This window comes from Numenius arquata, chromosome 3, assembly GCF_964106895.1.
Source record: "Numenius arquata chromosome 3, bNumArq3.hap1.1, whole genome shotgun sequence".
In the NCBI taxonomy this organism is placed as follows: Eukaryota; Metazoa; Chordata; class Aves; order Charadriiformes; family Scolopacidae; genus Numenius; species Numenius arquata.
In genome coordinates, this window is record NC_133578.1 from 73114682 (window position 1) to 73130035 (window position 15354).

The following is a 15354-nucleotide window of genomic DNA, read 5'->3' on the forward strand; positions in this document are numbered from 1 at the left end:
GCTCCTTACGTGGGCCGGTCTTACCTTCAGTTCCTTCCTCATATATATAAATGTAACCTGGTCCCCTTTGGAGGGAATCTTTCTTATCTTAATATCTCGAGTCTCCTGCCGTTTTTTTTAGCCTATTGATGAGCTGTGCATTTCCAGAGGTGCTGTAGTAGGAGTTATTCTGAGATCCTGATGCTCTTCAACAAACTCCAGTTTCTGCTTCCTGATATTTAGAACATAGTTATCTACTATCTATGAACTTCCTTCATGAGCAAATTATGACTGGTCTCTATTAAGTCTTGTAATTTTGTTGTTTGTTTGCAAACTTCTGTTACTTGTTTCCCAGCCCACCTTCACTGGCAAGTTCATTTTTCATTTGATGGAACGTTGTTGTTAGTTGTCAGGCAGATTGTCTCATGGTGGTGGTTTTGGCAGTGTTAGGACTGCCAAGCGGTTGGACTCGATGATCTCAAAGGTGCCCTCAAAGATCCTGCCCATGCAACTAGATGAGCTTTAAGGTCCCTTCCAGCTTTAACCATTCCATGATCATCTTCCAACCTAGATGATTCTATGACCCTATGGACCCGTCGGCACAGCTGTTACCGCAAACCAGCAGATAAAACTTTCTAAGACTCAATTTAAAGTTTAGAAAGCAGGCATTCTTTATCGCGGTGCCGAGTGCACCGGGGATAGCTCCTCCTATCGTGCACACCAAATGCCGTTGTCACATCAAATTTATACACAACAGGTATACATATTGCATGTAATGCCAAGAAAACATTAGCATATTCATTACATTTCTGAGAATTCATTTACATATTATAATAAGCTTTTGGGTATGCGTAGTTGTGCCTTCTGGTGGTCTTCATTTTGAGTGAGCGTTGTTTCTTCCTCAATCTTCATCTTCTTCACCTGTCCTTTGGCTCACTTTTCATGTTGGCAAAACATTCTAACTGCTTAATTGCTCATTAAAACTAATGATCTCTCTGCAACCACCTGTTTGTCAGACAATGTCCATATTTATTGCATCTCTGTCTTAGGTCACCATGTTCTCAGGGCCACATACATCCTTTCTTATCTTACTAAGTCCTTGAAACCATTTGGGATGGTTGCTAAAATAGCTACATTTCTTCTCTAAGAGAAGATTCTCTACAGTTTAACCATTTATAAACTACATAAAATCTGCCTTAGGTATCACAGCTCCGGGTGCTTTCACATGGGAGGCTGCGGCAACACTGGAGCGGGGGGACAGACAAGGCAGGTTCAGGCAAGTCCTTTGTGAAATCCCATCCTCAAGCAGCTGGCAGCGACAGAGGTTCCAGGATATTACATCCTACTGGAAGGATGAATTATTTGCTACTTTGAGTTGGGTACTAAAAATGTAGACATTTGCCCTGTGCCTTGTATAGGAAGTTTTAAGCAATTGCTTAAATTCTGGAGCTGGTGACCCTGCTAATAGGGTTAAGTACCCACAAGTTAAGTGCTGCAACACTCTGCGTTGATCATCTCCAGCGTAAGTAGTCTCAAAACTTCACATAGTGAAACTCTGAGTTGTTTCTGATCATAAGAACCCTCAGTAAGTTCGCAGACGATACTAAGTTGGGTGGCAGTGTCGACCTGCTGGAGGGTAGAAAGGCTTTGCAGAGGGATCTGGACAGGTTGGATCGATGGGCTGAGACCAACGGGATGAGGTTCAACAAGGTGAAGTGCCGGGTCCTCCACTTGGGTCACAACAACCCCAGGCAGCGCTACAGGCTTGGGGCAGTGGCTGGAGCTGCCTGGCAGAAAAGGACCTGGGGGTGTTGGTGAACAGCCGGCTGAATATGAGCCAGCAGTGTGCCCAGGTGGCCAAGAAGGCCAACAGCATCCTGGCCTGTATCAGGAACAGCATGGCGAGTAGGACTCGGGAGGTGATTGTCCCCCTGTACTCAGCACTGGTGAGTCCCCACCTCGAGTACTGTGTCCAGTTTTGGGCCCCCTACCACAAAAAAGACATCGAGGTGCTGGAGTGGGTCCAGAGAAGAGCAACAAGGCTGGTGAGGGGTCTGGAGCACAAGTCTTATGAGGAGAGGCTGAGGGAGCTGGGGTTGTTCAGCCTGGAGAAGAGGAGGCTGAGGGGAGACCTTCTTGCTCTCCACAACTCCCTGAAAGGAGGGGGTAGCCGGGGGGGGGGGTCGGTCTCTTCTCCCAAGTCACGGGCAACAGGACTAGAGGAAACGGCCTCAAGTTGCGCCAGGGGAGGTTCAAGCTGGATATTAGGAAAAATTTTTTCACTGAAAGGGTTATTGGACATTGGAATGGGCTGCCCAGGGAGGCGGTTGAGGCACCATCCCTGGAAGTGTTCAAAAGACAGGCTGATGTGGTGCTGGGAGACACGGTTTAGTGACGGTGTTGCATTTTGTTGTTTTGTGGGTGTTTATTTTTGTCAGTTAGGTTGATGGTTGGACAAGATGATCTTGAAGGTCCCTTCCAACCTAGAAGATTCTGTGATAAGGAAGGTATGGTTACAAGAGGTCACCACCTTACTTTTACTTTCAATGGTCAAATAAATCCTCAGAATTTTTAAGAGGGAGCATTACAATAGTAGGTTGTTGGATACGCTTTGCTGGTAATGGAAAGTTGTCATTTTAGGATTCTAAGCTTTCAAGCTTTTTGCAAATCCTTCAATAATTTCGCTCAAGCTTATTTTTGAAGATTTAACTTATTTATCATAGAATGGTTTGGGTTGGAAAGGTCCTTCAAAGGCCATCTAGTCCAGCTCCCCCTGCAATGAGCAGGGACATCTTCTACTAGATCAGGTTGCTCAGAGCCCCGTCCAGCCTGACCTCGAATGTTTCCTGGGATGGGGCATCTACCACCTCCCTGGGCAACCTGGGCCAGCGTTTCACCACCCTCGCAGTAAAGAATTTCTCCCTCCCGCTGGCCCAGGTTGCCCAGAGAAGCTGTGGCTGCTCCATCCCTGGAGGTGTTCAAGGCCAGGCTGGATGGGGCTTTGAGCAACCCGGTCTGGTGCGAGGTGTCCCTGCCCATGGAACTTGATGACCTTTAAGGTCCCTTCCATGAGTCTACGGTTTAACGCGGAGGACCGCGGAGAAGCCGGCAGTGCGCTCGCCCCGCTTCCCCAGGGCCGGGCAGGCTCCGCGCCGGGAGGCGGGGCCGGGAGGCGGGCAGAGGGACCCAGCGTCCCCCCGAGGCCCTGCGAGTCAGCCCGCGCCGCGCCACGGACACCGCCGCCGCGCACATCCGCGCCGTGCCGACGCTCCCGTCATCCCCCACCGCGCTGCGATTGGCGGAGCCCTGCCCCGACGCCATTGGTCAGCACCGCCCCGCCGGTCACGGGTTGGGCAGCGGCGCTGACGGCCTCGGTGCGTCTCAGCCTGCGATTGGCTGCGGGCGCCATTATAAAGGCGCCCCGTAAGGCCGAAGCTCTTTTCCTCTCCGGCGGCGCAAGGTGCTGTGTCCTTCATTGAAGCTAAGGCCGTCTCACCCCGGCGACTAGCACCGCGCCCCGCCATGGCCTCCGTCTCCGAGCTCGCCTGCATCTACTCCGCCCTCATCCTGCACGACGACGAGGTCACCGTCACGGTAAGTGCGGGCCCGGGCCCGTGTCCCGCCGGCACAAGATGGCGGCGAGCGGCAGCATGGCGGGGTGGGAGGCAGCGGGGACGGGCCGGCTGCTGAACGCCGTTCTCGTTGCAGGAGGACAAGATCAATGCGCTCATCAAGGCGGCTGGAGTGAACGTGGAGCCGTTCTGGCCCGGTCTCTTCGCGAAGGTGAGCGTCAGGGAGACCGGCACGGGCTGGGGGGGGTGGGCGACCCGGGGCTGAGGTGAGAGGTGGGGGGGGGGGGGGGGGGAGGGCGACCGACCCGGGCACCCCTTGGGGATGTAATGTGTGTGGGGGCGTCCCTGTTTTGCCTGGGTGCAGATCACACCCATTGTCTCTCCTTTGGGAGCGACTTGGGCAGCGGACCCCTACAGGTTTAGCTTGGAAGCTGCAGCCTTTGACGAGCCCGAGTCACCAAATTATGCTGTCACCCAACGACTGGGCGGGTGAGAGCAAAGCAGCTGTTGGTATGTCATGGTGGGGTTCTGAGGCCGCTCTGGTGGCACAGTGGAGTAGATGCATAGGGTGAAGTGGGGCTGTCCTACACTAACTGGGCTTCCCCACTGGTTGTTCTCCCCAGGCTCTGGCCAACATCGACATCGGGAGCCTCATCTGCAATGTGGGCGCGGGCGGTGGCGGGGCTCCAGCTGCGGCCGCTCCTGCTGGTGGAGCCGCACCGGCAGGCGGTGCTGCCCCAGGTAAGGGAGATGCTACACCCAATGCGGGAATCGTCAGCTGGAGCGAACGCTGGGTTAAAAAACTGCTTGTTTTCAGCTTGAGAGTCAGCCTGGCTCTTCCCCTTGCGATTTGTGCTTCCTAGTACATGTGGGTAGAGCAAACCAGACCCTCGCTTTAGGCTGGAGTTGCAGTTTGAGTCAGTGTTCAGGACTAGCGTTACCTCACAGTGAAGGCTGCTCTGTCATCAGGATCTCATCCTGGTGGCTGAAGAGAGAGCAGCTCCCGTGTAAAGGGGTTTTAGATTTGATAGAAATTAATTTTGAAGGCACACACCCACTTTCCTACCAGTGGAAATACTTGTCTCCTTGGGTTGCTGGCTTGGTGTGATAGCATTGTGCAGCTCGTGCTCGTGAGTAACTAGTTCTTTTCTCCTTTTCTAGCCGAGGAAAAGAAAGAAGAGGAAAAGAAAGAAGAATCAGAGGAATCTGATGACGACATGGGCTTTGGTCTTTTTGACTAATAAGTTTTGTACCCATCTGTAATAAAGAACTTTTAAATGTACTCTTGTCTCTTACCAGGTAATTTAACCTGATTGGGGGCAGGGATTTGTGTGTTTTGCAGCGGTTGAGCTTAAGACGGGAGAAGGGCTGAATTCTCAGCTCAGGGCCCTTGCTGGAGGCTGAAGCTGGGACCATGTTTATTCAGGAGCAGGTATCGTTTACAGGCAGACCGAGTCCTGCAGTGCCAGGCACCGAGCCTGGGTTCTATTAGGGGTGTCACTTTTTGCCTTTGCAGAAAAAAGGAGCATCTCTCGAAACCGCTTTGAAGGGCACGTGTGGAAGGTTGTGTAATTTTACATATGAAAGGAGTATCTTAGAAAGTATCTATTTTTAAAATAACTACTGAACAGGGCTTTCCCAGAGCAATTGAAGAAGGTAAAGGCTGTCTTTTTAATGTGTGTTGTAAAATATTAAATGAAAATTTCAGATAAGGAGGACTCTAAAGCTGTGGGCGCTGCACCGACCCCTCTGCCCAGGAAACGAGCTCCTCTGGTTTGTCAAAGATGTGGGTGCCCGTGGAAGGCTTTGTCTGTGCAACCCCCTGCTTTAAATAAACTTCCCCCTAAGAAAATGGATTTTTCAAAGTCCAAAGGAGTGTAAGGAGTGACACCAAGCAACTACAAGTCACTTACACAGATGGTTACACTGACTTGTTCCTGTGCTTTCTGGAAAACTACTTAAATCTTGGATTTCCTCCTTGGATGTTTGTTCTTGCTCCTTAAATGAATACCTAAATTCTTAAACCCTGGGGATTAGGGTGGGAGAAAACTCATGCACACACACACAAACTCATACAGCCGGGATTTCACTGGTAACACCTTTTTAATAGGTCAAAGTAACTGTACAGTTCATTATATTCTTCCTGAGAATAATTTATATCCCTCAACAGCAAAAAGGGAGTGTGGTTTGTATTTGAACAGAACAGATGGCGTTAACTGGAAAAACCAAGGAAAATCTAATTACGCTGCTCTACTGTAACTCCTCCCAGGCAAGATAGACAAAAGGATGGGTTAGTAACTACAGTGGGTTTAAAATATTCAACATGGCTTTAATCTGTCTTTATAAATTATATAAAAATGGGGGACATGAACGGTTACAGAACTCCTCTAAATGCAGCTCCGAATTGCTCTGGTACAAAGCAGCATTTTTGCTTCCAAGGAAAACAACGTTGCTACAAAAGAACTGGCACGTTATTCTGGTGGAAAAAAAAAAACAAAACAAAAAAACGAGTTTTCAGTTGTGTTCTACAGCTAGTTCCAAACAAATGCTTCACACATCCACATAAAAGTAAAAGGCAGGAAGATGAAGAGGGCTTTTAGTTTGTCTTGAAATGACTGAAGTCTTGAAAATATAGCTTTTTATTCTTTCTCTGTAAATTGTGATTAGCATATTGCGACGTAAGTGTTCTAATAAAAAAAAAAAATTCCAGTCTGGATAGTTCATATACTGTGGGCAAGAATTCTCAGCCCTGAGGTTTCCCCGAATTCTTCACTTCACAATATCTTTCTCCGCTCTGCTGCTCGGGACAAGTTTTGGCTCCGAGGCCGTAGCCCGGTGGCAGCTCTGGGCTGAGCGTGTCCCGTGGAACCGCAGCGCGCTCCGTGGCCCTCGTTTCCCGAGGACGCCTGCGCAAACGTCACGGTGTGATAATGCCGCTGTTTGAATCCCAGACCAGCTCGGCTTTACGATATAAAAACTGGGTTAAACTTTTTGTAACGAGAGAGAACCGAGAGCCGTCAGTCAGCTCCGCTGAAGCAAGAGGCGCTGGAGAGCCAGGACCGTGCTGGGTTAATCCTCGCTGCTGGTGGGAGGTGGAAGAACATCCTTTCGCAAGCACAATTCTTCTTCGCCTGATGAAAACTCTTCCCTCAGCGCTTAGTGGGGTCTGGACTGACTGATCATCTTCAGCCTGGCTTGGTCGATGACATCCAGCAAGTTTTTGGCATCCACCGCCAGGGCGTGAGCGGCCGTGAGCATCTGCTTCTTGTACTCCTGCTGCAGGCTGGTCATCACGTACTGCTGGGCCAGCTTCATCTTGTTAATGAGCTCGGCCAGGTCCGAGTTCAGCAGCTTCTGGGCCATCTCGATCTGCAACGAGAAGATTCAGTCAACTCTCTGCGCTCCTGACAGCGACGCCACACGGCAACGGCACCGTCTGCCCTCCCTCGACAGCCCCCGGGGCTGTTTCCGTGGCCATCGTGGAACAGATGGAATCTCGGCACCCGCTGTGTGGAGATAAGGAGCAGCCCGCTCTTAAATGTCACCAAGAGCCAAATCACTAACAGCAGATCTTCACCCACGCCTTAAGGGTTCTAACACCTTGTTATTCGGTTTCCAGGTCACTATATTTTTATTACTAAAGTAACTCTAAAAAATAAAACAGGTCAAGAAACGAGACACAGGTGCCTTCAAAACCACACGGCTGAAGTCAGGCTGATCCTCTAAGATGGCACTTAAGGAACCATCCCCTGGTTTGCTCGTTACTGCACTCATCCAAGGTTTTGCAGGAAAATGGTTTTACTCATGAACTCCACTGAAAGATCTCAGTCACTGCTCATCCAGGACTAGGTTATTATGGGATATCTCACCAAAACCTTCCAACCCTCCCCAGATCCCTGTCCTGCTGGGGCTCACGTGGAATATAACAGGCCGAGCACCAGGCCAGGGCAGCTCCACGTACCTCTCGGTGGGTGCTGGCAGGAAGCACCGGGAGGCTCTCGTCTACGGTCGCCAGTAAGGTTCTTAACGCCAAACCAACCTCCTAAGGAAAAAAAAACCAAGAAAATTTAAGTTCAAAAACATGGAATGAATGGATGAGAGACTTGTAGCCGGAATGCAGGACGCAACTGATGGACTTCATCCCTCACTGGGGTAAAAGCAGAGTTAGAACATGGCTGAGGGACTCCGAAAACCCCACTTGCAATTCCGTGTTTCGCCATCAAAATGCCAAAGGGTTGATTAAAAAAAAGTTCTTTTTAAAAAAATGAAACGCAGAGAAGATGGTGCACACCTCACTGTCCCCGGACAAGCTAATTGGGGAATAAAAGCACCGTTCCCACACTACTGGTAACAGCATCCAATGCTCCAGCCCTCCACTGGTTACCCCCCAAAACCACAAAATGCTTTTCTACTCCCAGCTTTCCCGAAGGTTTCTCCTGCGCCACTCCAAGACCTCACCGAGGAGAGAATCGATGTTCTCGTTCTTAGGAACGGCCTCCGTACCTTTACCATGGGCACGTACTCCTCCGGCGGAGCTGGCTGTATTTTACTGGACATTTCTATCACCGCCTTCACCAGCCCCGTCACGTTCTCGTAGACTTTGTCGTTGGAGCGGTCCAGGTTGGCCGTAGGAGGAGGGCTGATCTCCTGCGGCTGAATCTGGAAGCAGAGAAGGGTTTGTTTAACCTCCTGTCCCCACCAGATGGAGCTCAGCACCTTCCCAACCTCCGATGATATGCTCGGGGGGGGGGCACAGGGGACCGGGGGCGGGGGGTCCGTTGTGGATGCGAGACCTTCCCAGGGAAGGTCTCGCATCCACAACGGACCCCCCGGCCCCGGTCCCCTGTCCCTCTGAGCGCTCTTGCTCCCGGGGCTGAAGGAAGTTTCCTTTAGTTCTTCTGACTGAACTGGGGAGTTTGTACCAGGATTTCCCTGAAAGAGCTTCCAGTGTAACTCCCACAACAGAGAAGCCAATAATTTGAGGAAGGAGGAGCACAGGGTACTCCGACACCTCCGAGTGCTTCACTGCTGGCGGACAAGTTCCACTGTTAAGGCAACAGGTACTTGGTCCCTCACTCCAGGAGGTTGTTTTGTGCTCCAAAACAACGTCAGAGAACAGAGTTAACAGGCTGATGTAGTAAAGAGAAGAATATCGCAGGATATTTAATTGTTTTGTTAGGGAAAATTCACATCAGATTAACAAAAATGGTGAGAAACACCAAATGTTTTCATAGTTTCTTTCCAATAGATCAGAAAAAAACCCCAATAGGTTAAAAATCCTGTAGTTCTTACTCCTGCAAAGCTTCCATCGAGTCGGATCTGTCTGGAGTTAAATCCAGCACAGACCAAAATAATCCTGGGTCAAGGAAAGAAACAGACTTTGAAAAACTTCCTCAGTATCTCCGCTCCCGAACTGGGAAACTACAAGCATCCCAGTTTCTCACTGCTATGGGATTCCCGAGCACCCACGCAGGTGGTTAAAAACCGGCTTATTTCCTACCGGTCACACAGTGGCCGTCCCTGATGGCTGGTGGCATTTCAGCCCACCACAATGGGTCACTGCTGGTCCTTACAACTGGCCCTGGCTACAGGGATGTTTCACCGGAAGCAGCCGAGATACCCCCCTGCTGAAAGGATAAACTACTTGGATGAAACTCTGTCTAAGGAAGGAGCGAAGGATTTAGAGCACGGTGATTCCATTTTGCTGCGTTTCACTAAGTGGGTACCGCGGGGGATTAGAGAGGTTCAATCTAGTGCATCGATCAGAAAACGCCTTGGGAAGAAGAACATTGCAACTGCCCCAAATCACCAGGGAAAGGCTGTGATTCTCATCGGTTTCAGCAATCGGGAAGTTAAAACAGTGATTGGCAAAGTCACATGCAAAGACATTTTGGCACAGGGCACGTACACGCACACGCACTGCTTACCCTCCATGGCTATGGTTGAGCAGAATGTGGGGGAAGGTTAAAGAAATTTACCAAAAGAAGGGAAAAAAGAAAAACAATATTAATAAAACTCAGCAGGAAGAAAAAACGAAACAACCAAACCAAACCCAAACCATGTGTAGCAATCGAGAGACCAGTTAAAAAGCCTGCAACAAAAAGGCATCCTGGACAGTTGGGGCCAGTCATCTATCCGTGTTAGCTCTCGGTGCGTTTGGTACGGAAGCACCGTGTGCCCAGGGCCTGCTGTGCACCCGCGGAGCAGCGCAGGGGTTTGCCATGCACCCGTGCTCCCTGTTTACCGAACACACGGGGAAGAGGATCATGCAAAGCTTGGCAGGAACAAGCCAGTCGGGCGAGCAGCAGAGTGGTAACCGGAGTAGAGGGGGCTCTGCAACATTGGGGAACAACATCCTGGTCAACCCAGGTCCCTTCACACAAGAAGATGTTGTATTCATCTTTCTAAACTCTTTTTTTTCTTTAGGAAAAGTCACGATAGGAACTATATGGCCATCCAACTGCGTGGGTCCTGTTCGCCATCACAGTTGTGGTTAAGAACTACCAAGGACCCATTCTAGATGGACTGTACCCGACTCAATTCCTACCGCCAGGCTCTAACATTTCAAGAGCACAGACTTGATTTTTTTTGTGTGTTTATACCCAACATGAACGCTATCGCTCTGCAGACTATGAAATCAGGAGTTTCTTTGTGTGGACTGGCTGAATTTGCCTCAGCGAGTAACAGAAACCCAAGTATTTCCCGGTGCGTGCCCTAAAGGCTCCGCAGGGCAACCACTTCAAATCCTCTTGCTTCGTATTTTGCAGAAAAGGGAGACTGAGACGCGAGTCTGAAGTGGGTGCGCAGAAAAGGGAGTCTGAAACGAACCCTAGAAGCATCTCCAGTTCTTCTGCTATATGCCATCAAAAAATAATGGGCTGTTTTCTTGAAAGGGCATAAACCCATCCAATTTCAAGAAACTTTTGAGAGAAAAAGCAACACCAGCCCTTCTTTTCTACTGAAGAAGCTGTTCAGTAAACGAATCTCGTTCACTTGTTATTACCCATGACTTTGGCTGCTCAGGTTTGTTTGTTGTCAACAGGATGTATTTCAGAAAACATTTTTCACGTTCCAGTATCAGCATTCAGAAAGGAAATTATAGAGAAGCCAAGTTTAGAAACACATCTGTTACTGCTTCTTGACATTTTCCAGGGGTTGGCAGCCTGGAAAGCACTGGCATCGGTTTATCATAAATAATCCTGCTCCAATTCGCCACTGCTGTCTATTTACGGTGATTCTTAAATATCCTGATAATCTCAGAAGAAGAGAGCAAGAGTGGGACGGGGCGGCAGCGCCTGGGATCGATTTGTGCTAAAATACTGCTTTGATGGCAAATTTTGAATGACATGCTCAGATGAACCAGATTTTTGCCGTGTTTTCTTAAACCACCTAAAGTAAGTGTGGCTCATCGCAATAGCTGTGGCCACCACAACGTGGATTCCTGTTCTTTGCTACGGGCTTGGCGGGGCTTAGATTATATCCACGATTAGATTATATCCACGATTAGATTATACCCACTATTACATCGAGCTGCTGGAAACAGCTGGCATCAGAAATAGCCCCACTGGGTCCCCTCGAGAGGCCCTGAGGTCACCCAGAGGCTTCGTCTTTCCTGAAGATCAGAAAGGTAACGGAGTCCCAACGGCAGGGAACACCCAGGGGCAGGATTTTAAAAGTGCCGGACACACTAAGGAGCAGTTCCATCGACACCAACTGCAACAGGGGACAGGACGCCGCGTTTCACAGCACCCTCCAGCATCTCTCTGCTACAAAACTGTCAAGTTTCTTTTTTTGGCTTTATTGCTTATTTACTGGAGATGAAACAACGCATTAGAAAGTACCTCAGTCACAGGTGAGACAGCCCATTTCCCCTCTGCCCCAGAACTAGAAGGGTTTTAGGAGTCTTGGTGCTGCAGCAAGAGCTTTGTGGAGCCCCGCAGCTCAGACGTGTCTCACCTCTCTGTGAGCGAGGACAGGAGACTTCGGTGGTACCCGAGTAACTGGGAACCCTGGGCGCGCTCCTTCCTGCTGAGCAGGGAGATCTCATACGCTCTTCAAACTACAAACGAGCTCACCTGGGAGAGGTTCTGGGTGAGGAACGTGCTGAATCACAGCAGCGGAGGACACGAGCCTACCAGTTAACTCCCCACCTCCCTGGAGAGCTGCCAGCGCACGTTTGCCCCATGACAACATTGACTTGGGAAGTTCAGTCGCTTCAGCTTTCCACGGTCTCTACTTCAGGAAGAGCAAACTACCTCAGAGCGGCAACGATTCGTTTTCTGAGGCGTATTTCACGTGACACCGAGCAACGTACCTTCACGCCTTCGTTGTAACTGTCCACGGGGCTGTTGAGGCTCGCCAGGCTGCCCAAGTGGCTGGGGGCTCCGGGGCGGGGGGGCTTCTTTGGCGGAGCTGCGTGATCTGGTTAACGAGACAATTTGCATTTTAGAGGCTTAACGTACCAGATGTAGCCGCGTCATTCCGGTCTGTCAACACTACAAAGGCTACACGTGCTTCACGGGACGAGCAGAGGAGCTGTACCTCTTTATGGGCCTTTCTGGAAACCCATTCTTTGTAGGAGCTACGCTTTGATCTCTATTTCTACTGAAGAAACGCAGACAGAAAAGTTTGTGGAATTCATGACGTGGCTGTTTTAGTAAGATACTTCCAAAATCCCTCCATGGGGCAACTGCTCCTCATCCTACCCCAGGCCCTTTGTACCACAGCCGGGTGCCACACGTGCCGTGTTGTGCCTAGGAAAATCCCGCTTCTTCATGGCAGAAATCACGGGTGTGACTGGCTTTGAGACTGAGAAACCTAAAACTTCTGTTTCACATGCCTGAACCGCGCACACGGCGGAGTCCTACGCAGTGACTCAGCTTCCTCTAGACACTTCCCGCCCCTTGATGAAACACTCTCTTTGCCTTCGCTGACGGCGTCTCTGGGGGCCGCACGGGGAATTTAGACACAGAGTGCACTGTGGAGTTATCGGGAATCGAACCCAACCCTCCTAAGAAAATACTGGCATTAACCTTCGGTCACGACTGCCGCCAGAAGACCTGTAACCAAGGATTCGAGACGACAGGATATGAATTCACCGCTTACCTGGTTTACCCACAGGCTGATATATGTGCTGGTTGCCAGCCTATAAAAGAAAATATACATTTAGACTAGTTATTGCAGTGCTCACAACGTTAATCTCAAACGCTGAGAGGAGCCAGTTCTCAGCAACATTCCCAACAGTTAAAACCACATCCCTATTCCCCATCACTAGCTAAGCTCCCAACCACAGGCAGATCATTTATACAGTAAGAAAAGAATTTTCATTTATTTTGTATCGCTCACAACAGCCCTGGCCTCTACGTGACAGTTTATGCCTCGTTATTAATCAAATGTGGTGGTATTAGGGCTACAAAGATGATGAGGGGCCTAGAACATCTCTCTTAAGAAGAAATGCTGAGGGACTCGGGTCTTTTTAGTCTGGAGAAGAGAAGGCTGAGGGGGGATCTGATCAACGCCTATAAATACTTAAAGGGTGGGTGTCAGGAGGATGGGGCCAGTCTTCTTTCAGTGGTGCCCAGGGACAGGACAAGAGGAAATGGACACAAACTTGAACATAAGAAGTTCCGTCTAAACGTGAGGAGGAACTTCTTCACTTTGAGGGTGGCAGAGCCCTGGAACAGGCTGCCCAGAGAGGTGCTGGAGTCTCCATCTCTGGAGACGTTCAAAACCCACCTGGACATGTTCCTGTGCAACCTGCTCTGGGTGGACCTGCTTTGGCAGGGGGGTTGGACTAGATGATCTCCAGAGGTCCCTTCCAACCCATATCATTCTGTGGTTCTGTATATTCACAATAATTTTTAATTTTTAGTCTGTATTCAGAGATGAAACTGTAGAAGTCGTGGTGAGGAAGAAATGGCCATGCAGCAATCAGAAGACTAAGTTGTTTCTGCACTGCTGGTTTCCATCACAGCAACAGATTCCTAACCTGGCTTATTTTTTGGTTCTGTTGCAAAGCTCTTCGTCAAGGTCAGTTTGCTGACTCATCTGGAAGTATTTAGTAATAGACTGAAGTGACTTTCCTTGGTAATTACATTTATAAAACCTTCATGCCAAGCTCAGTTGCTGAGGCCAGCAGCTCTAACACCGGCACCATCGGCAGTGGAGCGTTCTAGTGTGGTGCACGTGAGGGTTCCTGAACTGAGGGAACCTCAGGGGAGCCCAGAGACCCACCAGGAGCCCCCAGCTCACACCACAGCAGCTGAGGAGACCAGGGCAAGGCCAGGAGCAATGGTGGCCAAGCCCCCACAGCTATACAGAAACCCCCAGGGAGCACTACTGGCCAGGGTGCGGTGTGGCAGTTTGCATGGAAGGGTGTTATAGCTCTGCCAGGGAGCGATGGCGTCCACCCAGCAGAAGCCATGTCATCTCTAAGCTCTGCACCCACCACAACTGAGGCAGCTTCACAGACAAGTCTCTGATGGGGACATGCTGCCACCCAGGTGCCAGGCTGCGGGGTGTCCCTGCTCCTACACCAGCGAGCAACATGTGGGAGCTGCGCCCAGGAAGAGGAACTCCTCCCCTTGGTGACAGAGCTCCGGGAGGACGATGAGGAGCTTGAGGAGTATCAGGGAGTCTGAGAGGGAGATGGACTACTGGAACTGACCCTGCCATCCCTGGGACAGACCTGTCAGGTGGACAGGACACATGATATGGAGGATTCCCTGTCCTCTCCTCGCTTGGCAGAGCAGAGTGACTTAAAGGACAGGGGGCAATGACAACAAGTTCCTGCCTGGCGCAACAGGAGCATCTCCTCTGTGACTCCTCCACCTTCCCGTGTGCCCTTGTATAATAGGTATGAGGCTCTACAAGTGGAACCAAACAACGAGGAGGACCAGGACATTGGCTGAAGGTGTCACCAAGGTTAAGCCAGCCGACACCATGTGTCAAAACCACTATTAAAGAGAACTTCCATTATAATCCATTATTGATTTCTCAAGTAGGCAGCGATGAACTAACTCTACTACTGTACCGCTAACTCGACCTCAAGCTCATTTCCATCAGTTTGCTGTGGAAACCTGTGCGGAGAAGCACAACTTCCAGAAAGTAAGGTCGCATAAGAACGTATTGAACAAAGAGAAATCTGAAGTTCTAAGTTTCATAGATGATATTCTACCAACTTAATACTTTAGAGCAGAAAGGTGATGGCTAGGAATAAAGGCACATATTCACCCTGACTGCTCTGCAAGAAAATCTTCTTTCACTTACAGAAACCAGGAGAATTCAATGATCCAAAGCCCTGAAACTCTTCTGCTGTCACCACAAACCTCTGAAACCCACGGGCCGATCATCTCACACACGGTCCCACAGCCGCCCTCTCTAGTTAGAAATAACATCTGCTTTCTGGCAGCGCCATCCCTCACGTCGTTAGCTTTGATTTGGGTTGTTAACCAGCTATCTCAAATCTGCTAACCCAGGGGGAAAAGAAAGGGGGGGGCGAGAAGGAGGAGAGTAAAATTCTCCCAAAACAATAGTTGCATTTTGACTTCCAGAATATTGCGTATTAAAGGTATGTGTCAAAAGAATGCGCACAAAGTTATGCAGCCACGTGCTCATCAGTCAGCAATTAAAAAAATACGTGATAACTTTTCATTCGTACCACCACATCCAAGAGGAGGATCGGGTATTTCTCCTTCTCCCTCCCAGCGTCCCTGAACTGCGAGAAGCTGCTGCTGTGAGCAGGAATCAGCGCTGCTGTGCTTTCTGCTCCTGCTCCAGCTACCACGACGACCGCTCAAATAAA

The 15354-nt window shown here is 49.8% G+C and overlaps 2 protein-coding genes across 14 annotated transcripts in view; one reads left to right on the forward strand and one right to left on the reverse strand.

Moving 5' to 3' along the window:
- Window positions 1-3377: 3377 nt before the first annotated feature.
- Window positions 3378-4832, forward strand: RPLP1 (ribosomal protein lateral stalk subunit P1). 2 transcript variants are annotated; one of them, XM_074145625.1, is made up of 4 exons: window positions 3378-3573; window positions 3688-3762; window positions 4175-4292; window positions 4713-4832. In XM_074145625.1, the coding sequence occupies exons 1-4, from the start codon at window positions 3502-3504 to the stop codon at window positions 4790-4792; spliced, it is 345 nt and encodes a 114-aa protein (XP_074001726.1). In that variant the 5' UTR covers window positions 3378-3501; the 3' UTR covers window positions 4793-4832. The 2 variants fall into 2 exon arrangements, with proteins under 2 accessions (XP_074001726.1, XP_074001727.1); XM_074145626.1 differs by lacking the exon at window positions 3688-3762 and having other exon boundaries at window positions 3502-3573.
- An 806-nt stretch (window positions 4833-5638) lies between these two features.
- The window catches only part of PTK2 (protein tyrosine kinase 2), a 219819-nt gene continuing 210103 nt past the window's right edge, over window positions 5639-15354 (reverse strand). For 6 of the 12 annotated variants that reach the window (XM_074145770.1, XM_074145776.1, XM_074145774.1 and 3 more), the window contains 6 exons: window positions 12657-12696; window positions 11866-11972; window positions 9479-9487; window positions 8055-8210; window positions 7513-7593; window positions 5645-6920 (listed from right to left, as the gene is read on the reverse strand). In XM_074145770.1, the coding sequence (XP_074001871.1) occupies window positions 6708-6920; window positions 7513-7593; window positions 8055-8210; window positions 9479-9487; window positions 11866-11972; window positions 12657-12696 (606 nt within the window). In that variant the 3' untranslated portion in view covers window positions 5645-6707. Of the gene's footprint in view, window positions 6921-7512; window positions 7594-8054; window positions 8211-9478; window positions 9488-11853; window positions 11973-12656; window positions 12697-15354 lie in introns of all 12 variants that reach the window. The other 6 variants (XM_074145772.1, XM_074145769.1, XM_074145777.1 and 3 more) reach the window with 3 other exon arrangements.